This window comes from Phasianus colchicus, chromosome 1 (genome assembly GCF_987193195.1).
Source record: "Phasianus colchicus chromosome 1, bPhaCol1.hap1.1, whole genome shotgun sequence".
In the NCBI taxonomy this organism is placed as follows: domain Eukaryota; kingdom Metazoa; phylum Chordata; class Aves; order Galliformes; family Phasianidae; genus Phasianus; species Phasianus colchicus.
This window is the reverse complement of record NC_143436.1, coordinates 66,006,477-66,029,019: the sequence shown is the minus strand read 5'-3', so window position 1 is coordinate 66,029,019 and position 22,543 is coordinate 66,006,477. Positions and strand designations below refer to the sequence as shown.

Below are 22,543 nucleotides of genomic sequence, written 5' to 3'. Positions count from 1 at the left end.
AAAGATGTGAATTTATCTGTTTACCCAAATGACTAAACTGACTTAAATGAAGGATGTGTTTCACACTGAAAATAAGATGGTCCGCTAGGACTCAGGGAAGGCAACTGGCAGAATATTGCTTCCAAGACTTTGAAGTCCACATGTATCCTTTTTTATTTGTTATTATTTGTTAATTAAGGTGAAATGTTGTTTAAAACTGTAACATGGTTATGGATTTAGTGTAGTACAAATTCCCACCTCTCAACTGTAGCCTGTCTGCTGTTAGGCACACAGCCTTATGCCTACTCTGATCCACACAAGATGTATGCTTTTATATTTTAGGCTAAATTATATCCACTGTCCTTCATACATTTAGTTTATAAATGCAGCCTGTAGCGAAACCATCTGCATTGTGCTCTTTAGCTCTTCATGCAAGTGTCTGCCTTCTGTAGATGGGCTTTCTGATTTCTGTTGGTCTTTCTGGTTGCTTGTGATGAGAGAAAGGACATTCAGTTCTGTAGTGGAGGTGGCTGGAAAAGTTGTGATGTTACTGCTAATGTCTTAGCCTGATAAATGTATTCCAAACTCAGTGCAGAAAAGGAAGGAGTAAGTTCTTGTAAAAGGGATTTTATTGACCTCTTCCCTGAAAGTTCAGCAGATATTGCAGACTTATGAGTAGAATTCAGGTGCAGGTTTTTACATTATAGCTGGTAGGTGAATTGGAACCTGAGGGCAAACTTTTGGATAAATACAGTCTCACCTGGCTCATGCAAACTTTCCAAGCAATTTGTTGTAACAAAATTTAGCCCCTGTGTGAATATCCTTGCTGCATAAGCTGTCTCTCGTCTTGCTGTTGGCTAAAGAAATGCTGATGGATGCTCACTGAAGGAGATAATTTCCTTACAAATGTGATGATTCTAGGGTTGTGTTCAGGGCTGGCCTGGGCAGCTAAGGTTAGAGCTTGCGGTCATTCCTCTACAAATATTTGAGGTGACATAATGCATCACTGGTGCTCAGATAGGCACTCTTCACCCTTTCATACTTTGCTTTCATCCTCACTTTCTGCTCTCTTCTCGAGTTCTTTGTTCCACATTCCTACTCTTTCTTGACACTTGTTGAACCACTCGGTGGGCCAAGTCAGTTCACTACCTGGAAACCAGTTTTTTGTTTTTTTTTCCTGCCTATTTAACAAGCTAGAGATTTGCAGAAGACCCAGGAATTAAAAAATAAGCAATGGGAGTGCAAAGCAGAGAGATGGGAGACAGGATAGAGAACACTATTGGCTCATCTTTAGTCACAGAAACTGCAGTGTGGGTTGTAAAGTGGTTTTAAACTGTAATAGAAATGCACCTAAACTGAATGAGTTACACGTTTATATCTCTTTGATGTAGAATCTTGGACTATGTTGCCTTCAGTTCTGTTTGACCAAATGTGACAAAAAATATTTTAAAGCTGAGGAAAGCAACCTCAGGAACGCAACTGGTATTCATCATTCTGTTTATTTTGTTAGTCAGTTCACACAGTTAATAATCTTCCCAGTCAAATAGAAATCAAAGTGATTTTTTTTTTCTGCAATAATTCATGCTTTGAAGGGAGGTAATAATAAGTGAAAGCAAACATTGCTATTCTATCTTTGGTAATCAAATGATAGGCAGTGTGATGTTTCTGACGCTCCAAGTGAAGGAAATAACTCAGGACCAGTAACTTTAGCACCAGAAGAAAAACCTGTAAAGCCAGATGATGTGTCCCATAAACACTAGTGAAATGCAGGGACTGGTACAATAAACAACAGAATCCTATTGGCAACTCTGAGGAGCAGAAGAAGACAGATATAGGGACTGCATTCTTTGTCTGCTGCTCATCTTTTGACATGTCATGTGTACTACAGTCTGAATAAAGCACATTAATATTAAGAAAAGGCATAAAAGATTCATTGGGATATAAAGTCTTATGCAGAATTTCTGAGAAAATGCAAAGCTGTATAAGCATATTTTGCTGTAAAATCATCAAATCACTAAGGTTGGAAAAGACCTCTAAAATCATTTAGTCAACCTGCAGCCACCATGCCCACTAAACCATGCCCCTCGATTCCACACTCTTTTTGAACACTCTCAGGAACAGTGACTCCACCACTTCCCTAAACTGCCCACTCCAGTGCTCAACTTCTCTTTCTGAGAATAACTTTAAAATGTCTGAACAGAGCCTCCTCTGGTGCAACTTAAGGCCATTACCTCTCTTCCTATCACCAATTACCTACGAGAACCCCCACCTCACTATAACCTCCTTTTAGGCAGTTGCAGAGAGTAATAATGTCTCCCTTGAGCCTCCTCTTCTCCAGACTGAACGATCCTGGTTCACAGGACTTGCACTCCAGACCCTTCACCATCTTTATTGTTCTTCTCTGGACATGCTCCAGGGCCTAAGTGTCTTTTTTGCAGTGATGGGGCCCAAAAGTGAACACAGTACTCAAGGTGTGGCCTCACCAGGGCTGAGTACAGAGGAACTATCACCTCCTTGCTCCTGGTGGCTGCACATGATACATACATTCAAGCCAGGATGCCATTGGTCTTCTTGGCCACTTGGGCACATCACTGGCTCTTGTTCAGCTGGCTGTTGTCTAATACCCCAGGCAGTCTGCCTGAAACCTGTATTGCTGCATGGAACCAAAGTGCGGGACCCAATACTTGGTCTTGTTGAAGCTCATCCCATTGGCCTCAGCCCATTGATCCAGACTGTCCATATCCCTCTGTAGGGCTTTCCTACCCCATGGAAGATCAACACTTGCTCCCAGCTTGGTGTCATTTGCGAACTTACTGAGGGTGCATCCAATTCCCTTATCCAGGTCACCAATAAAGAACTTAAACAGGACCAGCCCCAGTACTGACCCGTGGGAAGCACCACTTGTGACTGGTTGCCAGTTGGATTTAACTCTATTCAACACCATTTTCTGGGCCCAGCCATCCAGCCAGTTCTTTATCCAGCAAAGACTGTACCTGCCCAACCTATGGGCTGCCAGCTTCTCCAGGAGAATACTGTGGAAGACAGGGTACAAAGGCTTTGCTGAAGTTTAGGTAGACTACATACACAGACTTTCCCTCACCCAGAAGGCAGTTACTTGTTCACAGAAGGAAATGAGGTTGGTCAAGCAGGACCAGTCTTTCATGGATATGTATGGGCTAGGCCTTATTCCCTGCTTGTTCCACAAACATTTTGATACTGATGACAGAACACAGCATGAGTAAACACCCTTAAACATAGCAGAAATACAAACTATAAAACAGAATCAATTGTCTAAGTTGCTGATCAGCTACACTTAATTTTAAATTAAGTATTTCCAGGAACAGTACAATAATGTGTTACTATTTTAAAGACTGGAAATGTAAGGGTGGCTATGAAAAGCGTTCATGCCCATGAATTTGCCAGGAATCAAGTTAATGAAGAAATACATTTGAGAGGATTAACATTGTTGTAGAAATTAGTGTGTGAAGAGATTGGCTGAGAGGGTGTTGAGCTGAAGAATGTGAAAGGGCAATTGAGTTCTATTGGCAGACTTGTCAAGGACAGCTTACTTCCTAGCCGTGAAGTGAACACATTGAGAAGAGCAAGTGCTGCAAGGTAGAACTTTGAAAGCGCATCTAAGAGGAAAAAGGGGAAATGGGCCTTTATCTGTCCCAGCAGTGAGGTAGGGCTCTGACTTGCTCTGGTTTTCTTCAGCTTACATCATCAGGCAGTAGGGAACTGTAGTGAATAACTGGATTTAATGAACTCTTTCTGGTAGTCCTTAGGATCCTTTGACTGATGTTCTTTATGTTAAACTCTCCATGGAAAGCAGCAGATGTGGAGGGGCTTTTAGAGGTCAGTATATTCCTAGTCTCTGTGATCTGTTGCTCCTTCTTTAGATAATGTTTTGGGAAATATGTAAAATGTGTAAGAAAACGTATGGCTTAGCAGTATGAGAAGCTCTAACCATCAACCTAAGGTAGAGATGACTAAATGTAGGCAGGGAGGAATTTTTTTGCATAACTTGGGATAAATTATTACGGTGTAGTTGTTGGTTTTTTGTATATGTGTGTGTGTGTGATTTTCTGTTGTTCTGCTTTTAATGCCAAGAAACTAGACTTCAGTCCACTTTATATTAAAATTAATGAACTTACATTGGTTCCAGTGGAAGAGCTGATAACAGAAAGTGCAGAACAGAACTAAATGTCCTTTGTATGGCTAGCAGGGACAGGGATAGTGCTAAAGACCACAGAAGACAGGTATGTGTCAGCCAGGCATACAAATGTTCAGAGTGTTGCCTCCCACAGTGTTCAATCCAAATGCTTGTGAACAAGACTGAAAAGCAGTACAGACAGTTACAAACTACTTTGCCTTCAGAAGGTTTCTTTTCTCCATTCTTTACCTTCCGGTTGGCCTGTGGCCATTTTTCACCATTTTTATACAGTTTCATGCGTCTCATTGATCTTCTCATACTTTTACCTTCCTTCAGGTGTCATCTTACCATACTATGAGTTCATCATTACCTGCTGTGAGACAATGCTGAAACTATAGTGCTGATAGCATTGAGCATCTGATGTGAAATAGTTTGCTCTGTCTCTGTTATGTCAATTTTTTTTGTGTGTGTGTCAAATTTTCTCAATTAGAAAATGTACATGCATATGCTTATAGGTTCTGTTGGAGTCCACTGTTGTTAGACTGGTTTGCAATTATTTAAGGAATATAATCATATATCAGGTATCTCAAGAGAAATACTGTTTTTTATTTTTTGCAAATGTAGGCCAATTTTTTTTTTCCTTTTGTCTTTTTCAACACTATAAAGGGATCAGTAGACAGATTCACACATCAGGATTGACTCAAAAAGGCAACATGAAAGAAACTCGGAAACCACGTGCAGACGACAAATTCTGCGGCATTTCCAGGCTTACGGTACAGAAATATTTTACCAATTTTGTATGAGCAGAGCCACAGTTACTTGCACTTACACTCATTCAGCAGGAGTTAAAATCTCGAATAAATGAATGAACAGTCTGTTTCTTATCGTTAATGCTTTGAACACTGAGGTCATGCAAACTTGAAACCAAATATGTTGCTTTTTATGTCCCTGAACTCTGTGATGTGTTTTTATGCCTGATTGCTCCTTTGAATTTCCACCTCTGAACTTGTGTGATCCCTGTAGTCTGGCATGATTACCATTTGTTTATAGATTTGTGAAATGAGCCATTTGTGACATGGAAGTAAAAAATGGCTGTGGTTGTAAACCCAGATTATTCAAGTTGTCAAGAAGCACTATAAAGAGTTAAAAAAATAGCTTGATTTAAGAGGGATTCAAAGCCCAAAAACATTACCCATGCTTTTTAGCTATCGTAGTAGATGTATTTAAAAATACTATTGATTTTATTTCATAAATAGTGTTTACTAATAACCCTAAAATTTAAAGCGTTTGAATGCTGCATCATATATATATATATAATTTTTTTCTCTCTCTTTTGTTTTTTTTTTTTCTTATTGTCACTTACTACCAGATTCTTGTCAGAAAGGAGACACTTTTTACTTGCTTATGTTTGAAATTGGCTCGTGACATCTACTGATGAGACAGAACAGCTACTTAATCCAGTAATTCTGTCAAAGGCAACAATCTTAATTCTGCAAGAATCCTATCAACTGCTGAGATAAGCATAGTGCCAAGAACCTTGCACCCAGCACAGGAAGCTTTATTCCCTCAGGCTGCAGGTGTTCCACAGTCCTGCAGATGGAAATCTTGCAGCAGGGTCCCGCTGGGTGAAGCTGTGCTGCACCTGACTTGGCTGGGCAAGTGGGGATTAAGGTTTCTGGAGATAGTCTTGGTAACTGGGAGCAGGTGAAGAACAAATTCTGTCCTCATTTTCCTTTTTGGTTCAGTGAAGCCATAACTCTGTGGACAAAGCTAACTAATGGGATTTGAGCTTCTGTTTACATTGTATTCCTCTATGAGTAAATCAGAAAGTATTCAACTGTTTTACTTAGAAGCACATTTCTGGTGGGAAAACAACCATGTAAATTCCTAAATATATAATTTTGAATTCATACAATCTACTCTTCCCTTCTTAGTTATTTCTGCTGGCGCTGTCACTTGCATTTATTGGTAAAACGATGACTGGTGCTTACTTGAACAGCATGTACACACAGATAGAGAAGCAATTCAATATTCCAGCATCTTTAGTGGGGATCATTAATGGAAGCTTTGAAATTGGTAATTACTCATTTTAATATTTCTTTTTCTTTGAAAACATAAAATGTTGGCTCATTATGTATTAATGACTCTCATGTCCATCAGCAATCTGTCAGTGTGTGTTTGCAACAGTAGAGTGACCAACTTTCTTCTACTGCCTGTGTTAGTACTTATATATGAGCGTCTTGGAAAATAACACAACAACTTATATGAGGATGTTTAGGATTAGAGGTTGGTTTAGCTAACTTGTACACTCTCACACTCTCACACAGAGCAACTAACAAACCAGAACTATTTAATAAGCTTTATACTAAATAAATAAATAACAAAACAGAATGACCCAGTTTGAATGTAAGTTCATATTAGTATTTTTACTAATTCTTTTTAATCAGTGACCTCAAAGTTGGTTGGAGTGGATTGTCTCCTTACTCAAACTCAATAGTATTTTAAGTTTTCACACCCATGTAACTTTAAATAAGGTTTCTACTGTTAGTGCCCCTCAAATGTGTCAGTAAGCTTCACTGCCCAGTGACAGGCTTAAGTCTTGCCATTGCCACAAAAGCTAAACAAAAGACTTAAGAGCTTTAGACCCAATTCAGAGGAGATCATCAAAGCATGTTTTATGCTCTTAAAACTGGAGTCTGGATCTTTATGATCCCTGGCTCAACTGAGGAAATGACCTGCATAGGCTAGTACACACTAGTGAGTAGGAGACACAACGCCCTTTTCAGCATAATCAAGTTGGAGAAACTGTTTGTGACACCATGCTGCTGCCTGCAAAGCAGTCTTATTGGGCACCTCAGTGTTATGACAGAGACTGAATTCCCAGAATGTATTCTTGCTTTTGATAAGGAGAGTTTAAGAAATATTAAATTGCTGAGATTAACTATATAAAAATATGATCAATGAAGTAAAAACCTTATTATTTTAAATAGATCATCTTTTTGTACACACTTCTCTATAGCAAGTTGTGGTGTTCATATTTCCGGGAATGTAAAGTAACTACGAATCATCATATTAATATTTAAAATGATTAAGGATCAGTGTATGTGCCAGGCATGAAGTATTTATTAAGACTGTGCAAGTGTAGGTATAGAATCTTATTAGGACTGTACAAATACATGTATTCAAGTTTCATTCAAGCTAGTGGTTCAGTGCAGTCAGTCTAGCAATCACACATAAAAAAAGATGCTGTTTTCTTTCAGAACATTATGCTCACCAGTCATAGATAAGGTTTTGTTGTTTTGACAAAACGATCACAAAATTAGAAGTTGAACAGTTAGCAAATTTTTTACTGTTGCAGGACTTAATTCATGGTATGAGACTTCAGACATCGCATAGTTGCACTGTGAAAGTAGAGGAGAAGACATTCCAGTTTTTTTTATCTCATTTGAATTTTTAAATGGCACTTGTTACAAAATCTTTTTATTCCTCTTAAACTATTACTAAAATTAATATCAATTTATTATTCCTCTTTTCTTGGAATGTCATCTCGTTTACTGTTTTCAGTACAGAAACACTTGAATATATACTTCTGAATATATACTTTCCCACACATTACTAAATAGAGCATCCCAGGAGAGTAATTTCCCAAAGCAGCTCTTATTTTGTAGTCCTGGGCCTAATCTCTACATAAAGTTGTGAGAAATTTCTTCTCTACATAGGTGTGATCAAAAACCTCCTCTTCCACCATAATCTCTTTTCTATTCTGCCTCCTGTTTTCAAGTTCTTCTCATGTGGTGTAAGTCTTTCAGAAGAATATCACAGATTGAAGGGTATTACTGCACCACTTAACCAGTTCCCTGTCTAGTTACAGTGTTTGTAGGTTTATAGAAGAAGTAATGGATGTTGAGCTAACAACATACAATGAGAATTGCTCTTGGATTTAAAAGGTAAAAGAATGCCTTTGTTTGTAAATACAAACCAGGTTCTTTTTGCAGGTAACCTGCTGCTGATAGCATTTGTGAGTTACTTTGGAGGAAAATTTCACAGACCCAAAGTAATTGCTTTGGGCTGCACTGTTTTTGCATTTGGCTGTCTTTTGACATCATTTCCTCATTTCCTATTTGGAAGGTGAGTATTTTGGTATACTGGGCTCATGGGGCAAGGTTTTGTTAGCAGAGGGAGGGCTGCAGGGTGGCCTCTGTGAGAACATAACAGGAGCTGCCCCATCTTAGACAGCTCCAGTTGCTCCAAAAGGGACCTGCCACTGCCAGAGCTGAGCCAGGAATTAACTCTAGTTGTGTCCTTGAGGGAGCAGAGTTAAGGATAGGGAAAACTGCTGTGCAACAGCAGCTGGGAAAGAGGAGTGAGAAGTGGGAGAGAAGCATCCCTACAGGCATAAAGGAGGGTGGGAGGTGGTTGAGATCAGGAGCAGAAGCTCCCTACAGCCCAGTAGAGGCCCACTGTGGAGTAGGCAATCTCCCTGAAGCCTATAGGCACCAAGGAGCAGGTTTGCCCATGCAACCATGGAGCAGACTGTGGTGAAGCACAGGATGAGGTCTGAAGGAGCTGCAGCCCTTAGAGAGCCCTTAGGGAGCAGCTCTGGGCTGGAGCTGCCATGTTTTTTAAATCACAACAGCTTCTTGTGATCCTTACATGCTTTAATATGCAACTCCCCCTACTGGAATGTGATTGCTTAACGAGTGAGGAATTGCTGAGCGTGAGTGTGATAAAACAGTTGCAGAGCAACTTTGATTGTTTTGCTTATGAGATGGCTTCAAAAGTCAGCCATCATTTCTGAGCACTGTCACCACTCTGCTGGGCATCTTGCCTTGTCTTGCCTTGCTGTGCCTTGTCTTACTTCTTGTACTACCACTTGCGTGGACTTTCTGAAGATACAATGCAGTCACACTGCACTACTACATTTTATCTGCTTGAATATGCAATACAAGATGATTTTTCAGATGCCTTTGGTCTGGACCCTGGCTGAGAGATCAAACTTGAACGCTGCATTGGCAAGGCCTTTACGGATCATAATGACTTTTTAACCCTTTTCTCACTTTTTTTCTTCTTGGCTTAACAAAATAATCATTTAGGCTTGTCTAATTTCTAATCAGTGAGATTTATTTTTGAGAAAAGAAGGTCCTCTACTCCTGTTACACCCAATGTGGTATGGCTCTGACAGCCCTGGTGGCACCCTCTGCTTAAGGTGTAAATTGGATTAGAATGTAGGGAGAAGAGGGGAAAAGATGATATGAGGGACTTCGTTAAGGTATTTCAACATCTTCTCTGTGACATCTGTTACACAATTATGTCAGAGACTAGATAACTGTCCGGATCAAACACTGCACTGGTTTCTTTTGTTCCTAGTCTGATTTGTTATAAATTCTGAGTTAATTTTTGAAGTGGATTTCCTTCTTGCTATAGCTGCATGCTCCTCTTTCAGGTAGCTTCATGAAACAGATTTTGAGATTCCTCACTCATATATTTGTTTTCAATCTATATGTGTTTTACTTTGATTCAAACAGGTACCATATTGAAAGCAGCGTTTCACCACAGGAGAATTCTTCAGTCGTGCCTCTGTGCCATGTTAACCAAAGCTTGTTCTCTTTACCTACAGAGGAACCATCAACAGGTATGACTTTTCCTATGTCTACTACTACTTCTCCCTCAGTTTTTACAGTATTTAAGTAAATAGTATTTTTTTATTAGCTCACTTTTATTTATTTATTTATTTATTGCCTTGTTCTCTCTTAGCCTGTGACTCCACAGCTGTAGCTCCCTTTCATGCATTTTCCACAGCATCCAAACAGCTTGGTTAATATCCTTATTATTCCACTTCAGGGACATATAACATGAGATTATTCTCAGAAATATTCCTTTTTTAAAACTCGAAATACTATGACACTGTAAGGAGGTGGGAAACTATTAATTGGACAATGGGTAGAATGAACAAGGTTCCTTTTTTTTTTTTACTGTACCACACAAGATATAAAGTAATGAAAAATAGAGGTAGAACAAAAAAAGGAGCTCCCAAATCTTTTTAAAGAAAAGATAAAACAACATAAACTAGGCTGAAACTTATCTGGGTGACTAAAACATGCATGTTCACTGGCAGTAGTATATGCATAAAAATAACTGCTGTGAAGTCAAAAGAGACAGAGATGACATGAAATCCTCACACTGAGGGTGGAATTAATCTCTCTGGTATTCAACTACCTCAGAGGGAAGCATTTAGTCTCAACTGCCTGGGCTTCCTTGGGAGCTTGTCTAGGGAGGCTACTAAGGCTTTGCTAAATTCTCAGAGGAATTTATTCTCTATATGCTTTTCTGGAGGCTTATCAACTTCAGAAAATTAGAAGCAATCAATTGGAATCCAGCTATCAGTTTGAAAGAAGACAAAGAAGCTAGAAAGTTCAGGAATTTTGTTTAATGCAAGAGTAGAACAACACTACTTCTGCACTGCTCTCACTTACTTGGAAGCAAATGGTGGCACCTCACTGTGAAGTGAGGACGTTGTTTGCCTTTTATTACTTGGTATGAATTTTCATACAGTAGTCAAACAGTAGTGTATGGCTTTTATGCAACAATTACCTGAATCTGTAAAAAAGACTACTCAGTATTCTCCTGGAGAAGCTGGCAGCCCATGGCTTGGACAGGTACACTCTTTGCTGGGTAAAGAACTGGCTGGATGGCTGGGTGCAGAGAGTGGTGTTGAATGGAGTTAAATCCAGCTGGCAACCAGTCACAAGTGGTGATTCCCATGGGTCAGTACTGGGGCAGGTCCTTTTTAAAATATATTTATTGATGACCTGGACAAGGGAATCGAATGTACCCTCAGTACGTTTGCAAATGACACCAAGCTGGGAGGAAGTGCTGATCTTCCATGGGGTAGGAAAGCCCTACAGAGGGATCTGGACAGGCTGGATTGATGGGGTGAGTCCAATGGGATGAGCTTCAGCAAGACCAATTGTCGGGTCCTGCACTTTGTTCACAACAACCCTGTGCAATGCTTGGGGCAGAATGTCTGGAAAGCTGTGTGAAGGAGAAGGACCTGGGGGTGCTAGTCAGTGCTCAGCTGAACATGAGACAGGAGTGTGCCCAGATGGCCAAGGCTACAACAACCTGAAAGAAGGTTGTAGTGAGGTAGGGTTTGGCTTCTTCTCCCATGTAACTACTGATAGGATGAGAGGTAATGGCCTTAAGTTGCACCAGGGCAGGCTCTGTTTGGATATTAGGAATAGCCTGTTTTCAAAAAGATAGGTCAGGCACTGGAACAGGGAGACCTCTCATAGAATATAATTCTATCCTAAGGGAGACCACTGAAAGCTTGGTCTTTCCTGCATCACTAATGATGGCATAAACTATAAACTTGAAGAAAGTTGAAAAACCTTTCCTTGGAATATTGTGGAAGAATATGAAAAGGAATGCATTCTTACTGTTCTTTCTTTCTTTCTTTCTTTCTTTTTAAGTAAACTGTTCTTATTTAAGAAATCAATTCTAGCAATTTATTATTTTTTTAATTAAAAAAGTTGAAACAAAGCGTTTTATTTCCAGTATCCTAAACATGTCCCATATGAGATCTCAGCAGTTTGACCATAGTAAATAGATACATGCAGAGCCATGCTATGAACTGGCAAGAAAACCCTTTAAAAACAGCTTTTTTCTAGATGAAAAATGCAGGTATAAGTGTCCATGTTGCTGTTTAATTTGATATGAAAACATATGGCATAATATTAGTGTAAGATAAATATAGCAGTTTTACCAAGCAAATATAAAATATTTTTGCCATTCCAAGAATTTGCTTGCATTGCATTAAATTTCTGGAGACCTGCCTCACTCTAAGGCAGGTTAGATTAGTCTTGAAACAGAAAAGGATGCGGGAAAGACCTCCATCTCTAAGACAAGATAAATTTATCCCTACATAACTGTTGTTCAGGGGTATTTTTCTTTCAACTGACAGAGAAATGGTAGCTTTGATGAGGGAGATGAGTACAGGAAGAGTCCTACTTTATGCAGTAATTGGACTGGCAGATGTTTAGACAAGATGTGGCATGGAGACAGGAGGGATTTGAACTCTACTCCAGCAAGTGCAATAGCTTCTTTTTATTCTGGAGCCTTTTGAGTATAGCAACTATTTATATCCATGTTTTACAGGATTGATCTACTAATCACAGTTTAAACTGTCAGTCAGTTGTTTGTCTGCATCTCTAGAACAGAACTGGTAGAATCAAAGCATTAATTCTGGCTTCTTATTCTATTCACAGAGTGTGAAAAGGAGCCTGGGTCATTGCTGTGGATATTTGTGATGGTTGGAAACTTAATACGAGGAATGGGTGAAACTCCCATTGTGCCTTTAGGCATTTCATATTTGGAGGATTTTGCCAAAACAGAGAATTCACCTTTCTACCAGGGTAAACCTATCCTATCATGCTAATTTCCCTCCCCCAAACAAACATGAAAGTAAACTAAAGTAAAGAAGAGAGAAAAAGACATTACCGCATTTAAACAATACAGTTTGAATTAAATTGAATTGAAACAGTAGTAGTGTAGAACTTGTAATTTAACTATTTGTTGAAATAATGTCATTTTTTGCTCTAAATGTTTATTTAGTAAAGCTATCCTAAGCATCTAGAATTATTTCAAGAAAATATTTATGTCTGTGTTTTGATTTTGTATGTTTTCTCCTTTCATATTCTAGGTTGTCTACATACAGCAACAGTAATTGGCCCCTTTCTTGGTTTCTTGTTGGCATCATTCTGTGCAAAACTGTTTGTTGATCTGGAAACTGTAGATGCAGGTGATGGATTAATATGTAAAATCTTACACTGAATATACAAAATCTTTTATGTAAACCAGTAGGCATAATGGTCTATCAACCAGCAACATGAAGTGCTGAATTAACTTCAAATATGAAGTGTATTCATTTTAATTTGCTGGTATTTCTTTTAGAATGGAAAAAGCCAATGTGATATTCAATCCAATAGAAGCCCTGAGCCCGTGAATGAATCTGCATATAAATTATTTGATGAATGATTGCATCATCTGGGTTAAGACAGGAAAAGGCTAAAATTAATGTAGCACAAACGGCTGAAATGATGAAATTTGCTAGATGAATAAGTAGAAGATTGGAGAATATTTGTTCTCTTTTATCAGTTTCAGTTTAAACGTTTAAAGTGCTTTTAATAAATTACATCAGAGGTGATCAGAAAAACAAAGAATGAAAGAAAAATTATTTATAAACTAACTGAGATGCCATTGCTTTTATTTGTTTGTTTGTTTTGTTTTGTTTTGTTTCCTTTTTAGGGGAGCTAACTATAACACCTACTGATGTCCGCTGGGTTGGAGCGTGGTGGCTGGGCATTTTGATTTGTGGATTAGTGAATTTTCTTGCAGGACTACCTTTTTGGTTTTTGCCCAGGTCACTTGTGAAGGAAGGGGAACCAGATGAGTCTGAGACATGTAAAAAGGAAGGAGTACTACTAGAAGAAAATGAACAGAAGGAAACCAAACAGACCATGTATGAAATTGCTAAAGGCAAGTTATACCATCTTTTATTTTTGTCTTAGATTTGTTCTTAAGGTGTGAACAATATGCATTTTTTTAAAAACAAATATGTCCAAGGTATGAAATGCATTCTATGATTTTCTACTCTCTGTAGTACAAAGAATTTGAGCAAGCTTTTAGAATGTCTCTTCACAGAGGCAGAAGGTTTCATAGGTTTCATAGGATTCAGGATCTGAATTCACCCCTTTCTCCCTGCGGCATTTCAGATGTATGTAGATTTGTAGCTTTTCTTCCTGCTGGCATTAATGCACTGAAATCTGATTAAGAATACTACACCTCAGTGAGCTTTGGACCAGTTGCAGATATTAGATACTCATACCTCACATTCACTGGGTAGCAAAGCTGGAAAGCAGCACAAGGCTTGTGCATTTCTTGAGTCCAACTTAATGCCACAAAGGGAATAGACAGGTGCTTAGGAGTCTCCTAAACATTTAATGACTGTTAAACAAAAATCTATTTCATTTACATTTATTCATGTTACTGTTAGCTTCATGTTACTGTTAGCTATGTTCACATCTGTGGTTTTTCAGATCTATAAACCTGGGAAACTATATATCTGCAGGAAGCTTTTTATAAAATTGTTGTGCTAGTTGGAAATATAAGTGCATAGATGAACTGTCACTGTTGTACAGAAATTCATGTTTTCCTGTAGTTTCCTGATGTCAGCAAAGCACATTAGTTGATAGAGAACATTAGAAAAAGATGGGTTGTTTTGTTTTTTTTTTTGTATTTTCTTGTTTCAATAATTAACAGACATTGCATGTAGAAAAAAAAATTGCAAGTATAAATTAGTTTCTCAGTGTTGTACTTAGCTTAAGACTAGAAAGTGCAGACTTTGAGCATTTGATGGGAATGACAGGCACTTCCCTTTTCATGCCTTTTCTGCCACACTGCTAATAGTTGTAATAACCAAAGTCAGTAATTACGTGTCTGGCGCATGCAATCATAGGTGCCTACCCCTCCCTCTTTGTACCCCCTTTGCCTGGCAGGTGCAGAAAAAGGATTTTGGTGAATGCTTTAGGGCATGGGCTAAGGTAAGTAGTTGGAAAGGTAGTGGAGTAGCTGCTGCTGTCAGGCCTCAAGTGGAAAGTTCAGACACTGAAAAGCTAAAAAGTCTCCTGAAACTTTCATGATGAAATTATCACTGTGATTTTCATAAGCAGTAACCTTACCGGGGATAAGTGTATGAGAGGCTATTTCTGTGTAGGAGAAACGTGGCAGGGTAGCCTGGACTAACCAATAAATCTTTGAGATATGATGTCTGGCAAAGCACAAGAATTATCCTGATCCAGTTAAGAACCACTGTCCTCTCTTTTTCCTCTTAGCAACACTGAACAACGTATGATTCATTTCATAAAGCATCACGCTAACCTCGTTACATTATTTCATTTCAGATTTCTTCCCATTCCTCAAGGCTTTACTTCGCAACCCAGTTTATATGTTATTTATAGTTATAAGTGTGCTACAGTTCAGCGCCTTCATTGGCATGATATCCTTCATGCCTAAATATTTGGAACAGCAATTTGGAAAATCTGCATCAGATGCCATCTTTTTAATTGGTAAAGTTGCTTCATTCTGTTCTACCACATCTCTTATCTCTGTTAAAACTCTGTGTGTATATATATATACACATATATGTATATTAATATGTGTATGCACACATATACATACTGGAAAATGCTTCTATAAATGACAGATTCCACACTACAAAACATTTCTAAATAGCTATGCATTTTCTGCTAAGAATTTCCTAATTTTCTGTCAAGAATTTAATAATCCCCTTTCCACTGGTTGAATTGTGCCAGAAAGATGATCTTGTAGGTCCTTTCCAACCTTGTGATTCTATGATTCTATTGTTCAAGAGGCTGGATGAGAAGCTACAAGATATGGTTTAGTAGCTTAGTGGTAGTAATAGTGTTAGGAGGATGCTTGGACTAGATGATCTTGTGGGTCCTTTCCAACCTTGTGAATCTATGATCCTATGAAAGCTCAGCTGATGTAAAACTTAAACCACTGGTTTCAGAGAGGTTATTTTAATTTACACTAAGAATGTGAGGGTGACCAATGCTTATATCATCTTTGTTTAAAAATAATTCTTTAAAGTAGACGGTGTATTTCATGTTCATGGAAACAACACTCTTAACACTCTTAAGACACAGATGGGTTGAATGTATGTGTAGTTAAAATTGCCAGTGATCTTCAACACTTTCCATCATCTCTGTTCTTCACATGTTCTTGAGCCTTCTGAAACCAATAGATCCTCTTTCACATGCAGAACTCCATGGGAAGAAAGCACTGACCAAATGCATGTCTTTATATCTCTTTCTGAGCTTGTCTTTTTTTTCTATGAGCAAGGACAAGAAGGTGGTGTACATTTGGAAACAGTAATCGCAAGCAGTTGTAACACAAAGCAAATACTCTGAAAGTGTCAGAGCCTTCTTATAGTTCCTCTTTTTCAATTTTTAAATTCTCAGTGTTCTCTTGTTCTCTTAAGCTCTGGCTTAATTACATTAGAATTTATTGAATCACCACAGAAGGAAAATCTTAAAATACATGTAGCCATACTTCTGTTCCTTAATTCGGTGCTTATCTCCACAGCAGCCACATAATTTCTTTAATCCCAGGAACACAGAATGTCCCGGACTTCATGAGTATTACTATAGTTTTCTGTTGCCAGTGTTTTGAAATTGTTCATTCAAAGGCATGTAAATATCATCCTTTCTTTTTTGTGCAGACATTACATTGTTGGATTTTTTTTTTTTAAAGACAAGCTGCTTTCTGTATCTAAGCACACAGTACTTTGAGAAAATGCTCTGTCACATTCAATAGTCTTCCCCTTTCCTCGCGTCCTTCATGCCCACTGATAGTCAAGAATTGTTAGAGAACCAACACTGCCTTGAGCAATGCCAACAAAACCATATGGTGATGATGTAAAACTAGTTCCTGAATATCCTTCAGTCACTATTTTCCTCTAACAGCTGAGAAGAGTGAGAGCCCATTCAACAATCTCATACAGAAATTTAATGTCTGTTCCTTATTTCCATGATGCTCAGCGTGCTTCAAGACCTGCTCCTACTGGGTTTCTCTCACAATTAGGAAGGCTGTACCAAAACTCTGTTTTGTATGTGTACTGGAATTACATTGCAACTGCAGACAGCAATTTTTCACTGAATCATTTTAGTCCTATCCTCTCCTAGCAGTTCACAGCTGCTGTTGGCTTCCGTAGATGTTTTGGGTGTGCAGGAGAACTACTAGAGCATCATTTCCGACTTTAGTTAAACCACTCAGTCACAGGAGCTATATGAGTCATTGCAAAACAGTCATCCTTTACAAGTAGCTTTGATGTTCTCCTTCTTTGTTTTAACATGGACGTTTTACTTTTTAAAATAGGTGTTTACAACATACCAATTATATGCCTTGGGTACTTTTTTGGAGGCTTATTTATGAAGAAATTCAAGATAAATACCTACCAGGCTGCACATATAGCATGTTGGGTAACTTTTCTGGATTACCTCCTATACTTTATTGCCTTTTGGACTATCTGTGACACTTCACCAGTTGCCGGCCTAACGGTTTCCTATGAAGGGTACGTTCTTTAAGGTGCAACCTGGATTTTTCTTGCCAAGAATTAGCCAGGGACTCCACAGTTTTGAAAAACAGAGCCAGGTACATTATAGTTTCCACTCTCATACAGCACCACATTCAAATTAATTCTTTGACTAATTTCATTACACATTCAAGCCAAGTAACAGCAGGTTAAATAAAGATGTTCGTCAAATCAAATATACATCAATGCAGTTTCAGAATTACAGAGGGAAACAATATCTTTCTTTAACTTAACTGGACTTTTACTTCTAACAAATTGTAAGAGGGTATCTTACCTGCAGTTTCTTGATTTGAAGCCTGCTGTTAATCATTATGGGTGAATCATGTGTCTGGAAAATGAACGTGCACTTTTATTTAATACTTAAAGACAGTAAAGAACATACATGTCACAGATGAGAAAAAATCTGTAGCTTATGCATACCCACCTATTAACAGGTAGCATAAGATAATGTAATATGAAATACTGTGACTAATATAATATGAAATAACAGCCAGTGGAAAGACAGAAAGGTATAATTCTGCATTCAGAGTCCAGGACAGAAGCATATAGGATTGTGTATCTTGGTTCAACCCTCAAGCTAGAATAGAATAATAATAGAATAGAATAAAACTTCAAAGGGTTATATAGTTATTTCATTACTAAAATATTTCCTCATTTTCTAAATGTATTTCAGAATAGATCAATTGTCATATGCAGAAAATACTCTACTTGCTGACTGCAACAGAGATTGTAATTGCACGCTTAAAGTATGGGACCCAGTTTGTGCGAACAATGGAATCACTTATGTGTCATCTTGTCTGGCTGGGTGTAAGGCTTCAACAGGAACTGGAAAAAGTGTGGTAAAGCATCATTTCTATTATGGTGTAGCTATGAAACACAGTAGGTGAGAAATAGCCATATCAGTTTAAGGGGATGTACTTTTACTTGGATTTGTAAGGTAATAAGTAGAGTTGGACAAATTCATCGGATAGAATCAGAAATTCCAAATAGAATATGAAAATTGTATTAAATGTAAATTAAAGAATATAGTGAAGACTCCTTTTTTTTTTTTTTTTTTTTTTTTTTTTTTTTTTACAACTGAAGGGATCTTAAAATAGCATGAGAAATTGTTTTCAAAGTATGGCAAATTGGAATCTTGAGTGCACAAGAACATTTTGTTCAAAATGAAAGTCTGAAAGTCTATAGCATGGATTTAATTCTCTTTTCTCCTATAAATAAAAAAAAAAAAAGACAAATATTGGTTATGAAAAAGAGAATCAGATCTAATGGCAGTGGAAGAACCTTGTAAGCAGGCAGTGCTGGAAATACAATAGCTCATTTGATCATGGCATTCTTGAGGAAGTGTAGTGCCAGCTATGTAAAAATAACACAGATCCCTCCCTGCCTCTAACCCCACACACCACAAGTTGGACCTGTGCCTGGCAGACTGGTTAAGAGGCCACAGCACAGTGCTGCATGCATGCAAAATACTCAGGAGCAGGAAGAGTGAGCTAGGTGCCAAATGCATGAATGTCATTCTCAATGTGTGAGTTTTGACAAGCCTGTGTGATTAAAACACTCTTTTGGCAGGTATTTGAAAATTGCACCTGTGTTGCAGCTTCAGAATTTCCATTTCAAAATGCCTCTGCAGTTCTGGGCCAATGTGACAAAGGAAAAAACTGTGACAAGATGCTTCAATATTTTTTAATACTGCAATTAGTTGGAAGCTTCATTTTTTCCTTAGCAGCAATGCCTGGGTTCATGGTCTTAATAAGGTACAGTATAATGTTCTTACCTTAGAAAACCTACAGAACTTTTCACTCTTAGTCAGATACCCCCAGGAAATAAAAGGTTTTGGTATGTGCACAGAGGGAGGAAGAAAAGAAAGCTATTATGTCATTTCTGTGTTTTATTAAGGTTTTGTTGTGCTAAATTTGGTCAGTTTTACTCTGATGTTACTTTTGGCTATCAGCTGTACCCTGAATGAATGTAGGGGTGTGTAATACCAATTTCTTTATTGATTATGTCAACATGATGTTGATAAAGCTACTGTACATTCTTGGACTTCATGCTGGCTTCTGTCCAAGTGAATGATACTGGGAAAATGGCTTTTCCTTTTGTGACTTGGCAGTCCTAGTTAACGAATTTCATCTAATGAAGATAATGAACTCTTTCAAACTCTCATCGAATATGAATGGTTTGGACCTAATTCAATGAAGGTTTTGATTGAAGAGAAAAGAAAAATATTGAAGTATTTATATTTTTAAGGTCACCTCTGTTAATCTATTTGCAATATAATTACAATACAGGTCTCTGAAGCCTGAAGAAAAGTCATTTGGAGTGGGTGTCCATGAACTAGCTGCAAGAGTATTTGGTAAGAGAAGCTCTAACACACTTCAGAAGCATAGTTAGGTCTGCAGCACCTATATGGATCACACCAGGACCCATAAGAGCATGACACAGGAGTATACTTCACTATAGTGCCTTTGAACAGGAAATGTTTTTTTTCTTTTTTATGGATTTAGGCAACATTGGAAATGAGAACAGTCATTTATTTACATAGATAGTTCCATAAGTAGTGCCTCCTATGTATTTCCATAGAAACTACAACAGATCCAAAGAATACAGTAACACTGATAGAGCAAATTCTCAAATACAGAACACTGTTTTTCAACCTAGTCATCACTGTTAACTATGCCTTTTCACCAGCGATGAACAAGAGCCTGCACACCATGCTCGTAAACATCTGCATGGCCATTTGGAACATAACTTGTCTTTCACATTTCACATCTGTCACCATTGCTGAAATGTGCTGATCACCACCTCACTGTGCTCACATCCACTCTGCTCTCTATAAATGTGCAGCAGGAGTCAGTGAATGTCAATGGGTGCCATTTTTTCCACATGGAAGAATTCAGTGACACAGCGTTGCTTCATGCACTTCCATGTCAGACATCATTTTGTCAGACTGCCCCTCTGCTGCTATCTGTCACACAGCAGTAAAATCTAAAGGAATACTGGTAGGACGGTTCAGTCTCTACTGCCATACCACCAGCATCCAGCTCTAGCTTTGTGGGCCAACAGAATAAAATAGGAGGCATTATTTTCAGAGCAGCCTTCATATACTGGGGAATAGGCTGTCTAGATCTGGCACTCATCTGAAAGTCATCTACGTTTTTTTTGCTCTTACCAAGTATTCACTGAACATAGCAGTGTGGTCACTGATGAGAGAAACTACTGAGTTTTGTTCTTAGTCACAGTCCATATTTTAATGAATACACTGGATAACATGCAACAGGAAATATAATCTTTTGTTCAGGATAGGTGAATAAGGAAGAAAAAGGAACATAAGGAATATAGAAAACATGGTTCATACTGGAAGATGACAGGGTAGATGGAGTAGATAAGAAACAGAGTAGGATCTTTGGTGCATTTGCTAATCAGAAAAAAAAAATGCTATTCACTAAAACATTGCTAATATCCTTTCTAGCTGGAATTCCATCTCCCATTTTTTTTGGAGCTTTGATAGATACCACATGCATGAAATGGGGTACTAAGTCTTGTGGCGGAGAGGGAGCGTGTAGGATATACGACATAGTCAAATACAGGTATATTTTCTACTTCATACTATTTTCTCCTCCTTGCTATATTATTAAATGCATATAGGTGCAATTGTGTGTTCTCCTTATTTTTCTAGTAGACAAACTGTTCCTTTGTTATAAATTTGACACATTTCTTTGGTGTTGGCTTCATTTGTTGAGTGCTGCCTTTGTCACAGATGCTGGAATATCCTTTAGCCAGGAATTCTCTGGAACCAAAATTACATTCACTCACAATCTTCCAGGAGAACAAACCTAAAAATGCTAAATTCTGATGAAAAGATCTAAAAGCAGTAAACTCTTGTGGGAAAAATGTCAGACATTTATTGTCTCTTTATACCGTGTATTTGAAAAAAAAAAAAACACAACACAGTTGAAATAATACTTGAATTCACTTCTAGGGGAAATGTAGATGTTATACAGTTACACAAGTTGGAATTTGATCTAAAAGACTACATTTCATACCTTTAGTCCTTCAAGAAACGCTGCAGGAATTGTTCAACTAATGTCTCAGACTGGTTCTGTATAATACTACGTAGAGAGGTTGGTTTTGAAAGAAGGCTGACACATGACTACCCAGAAGTTTTGCTCTTGTCTAAGCTGCCCTTTTCAGGTCTCTCTCTCTTTTTCCCTACAGAGAAAGCTGTAAGGAGACAAAGTGGCTGACTTACCTAGTTAAATTAGTTGCCTGAAACTGAGTGAAATAAATAGCCACTTCACTGACACTGATATATTCTTTTTTATAGTATTGGTTCATCTTCCTTGAGATCCAGGATCAGGGCACCAGCTTTAGAGCATCTGGGCAATTGTCACAATAACACATATGCTGACCAATTCAGCTATTTTTTTCATGAATACTCATATTTCACAAAGCGCATCTTTTATTTCAGGTGGATCTACCTTGGCCTGCCAGCATTGTTACGTGGAATGTCCTTTATCCCAGGTTTAATAACTCTCTTTATTTTAAAGAAGCAACTTACATCTGAAAGGAATGTCTCATCAAATGCACCAGTAGAATTGCAGGATAAAGGACAATAAGCATTGAGATAGCATTTCAAAGCACGATATATTGTGAAAAAACCTCACAATGTAAATTTTGGACATATCTTTGTAAAAGATTTTTTATTTTAATTAGTGAACTTCTGGACAGAGATTAATAGATTTTCACAAAGTTACATCCTAATTATATTCTCATATTATTATCAGTTCATAAACAGGAGTTACAGGAAAAATGTGTTTGGTGCAAAGGTACAAAGAGTAGAAATATGACGAGATGCCAGATTTGATTCATCTGAGCAAAGGAGTACAAAGCAGAAGCATACAGTTTCAATCCTCGTTTCGCTGAAGGTAGTGAGAGTTTTGCAACTGACTCCAGTGATGCTAGATTTTGTCTAGGAATTCTTCAATGACTTCTGCCACAATTTCTCTTGTTGACTGTAGACAAGATGTGAAGCTTTATTGGGCCTGAGTTTTTCATGAACTTAAGTTGTCAGTCTTTTCAAGCAAGGACTGTATGGTATTCTACACAGTGTAGGTGGTCAATATACTGGGAACTTAGTTTATGTCATGTGCTGCAGTAATAACAACAAATACAAATAAAAAACTTAATTAAAAAAAAATGCTGTACTATGGTGATATTTTAAATTTTGCATAGAGAATGGA

At 38.0% G+C, this 22,543-nt stretch overlaps 1 protein-coding gene across 1 annotated transcript; it reads left to right on the top strand.

Moving 5' to 3' along the window:
- Window positions 1-3,814: 3,814 nt before the first annotated feature.
- On the top strand, window positions 3,815-22,472 carry LOC116231814 (solute carrier organic anion transporter family member 1A2-like). The gene is made up of 15 exons (XM_090146052.1): window positions 3,815-3,834; window positions 4,799-4,905; window positions 6,067-6,208; window positions 8,128-8,260; window positions 9,658-9,764; window positions 12,397-12,543; window positions 12,831-12,929; window positions 13,436-13,666; window positions 15,091-15,255; window positions 17,087-17,282; window positions 17,977-18,142; window positions 18,873-19,057; window positions 19,592-19,656; window positions 20,773-20,890; window positions 21,772-22,472. The coding sequence occupies exons 2-15, from the start codon at window positions 4,846-4,848 to the stop codon at window positions 21,917-21,919; spliced, it is 1,962 nt and encodes a 653-aa protein (XP_090002178.1). The 5' UTR covers window positions 3,815-3,834; window positions 4,799-4,845; the 3' UTR covers window positions 21,920-22,472.
- The last annotated feature ends 71 nt before the right edge of the window (window positions 22,473-22,543 follow it).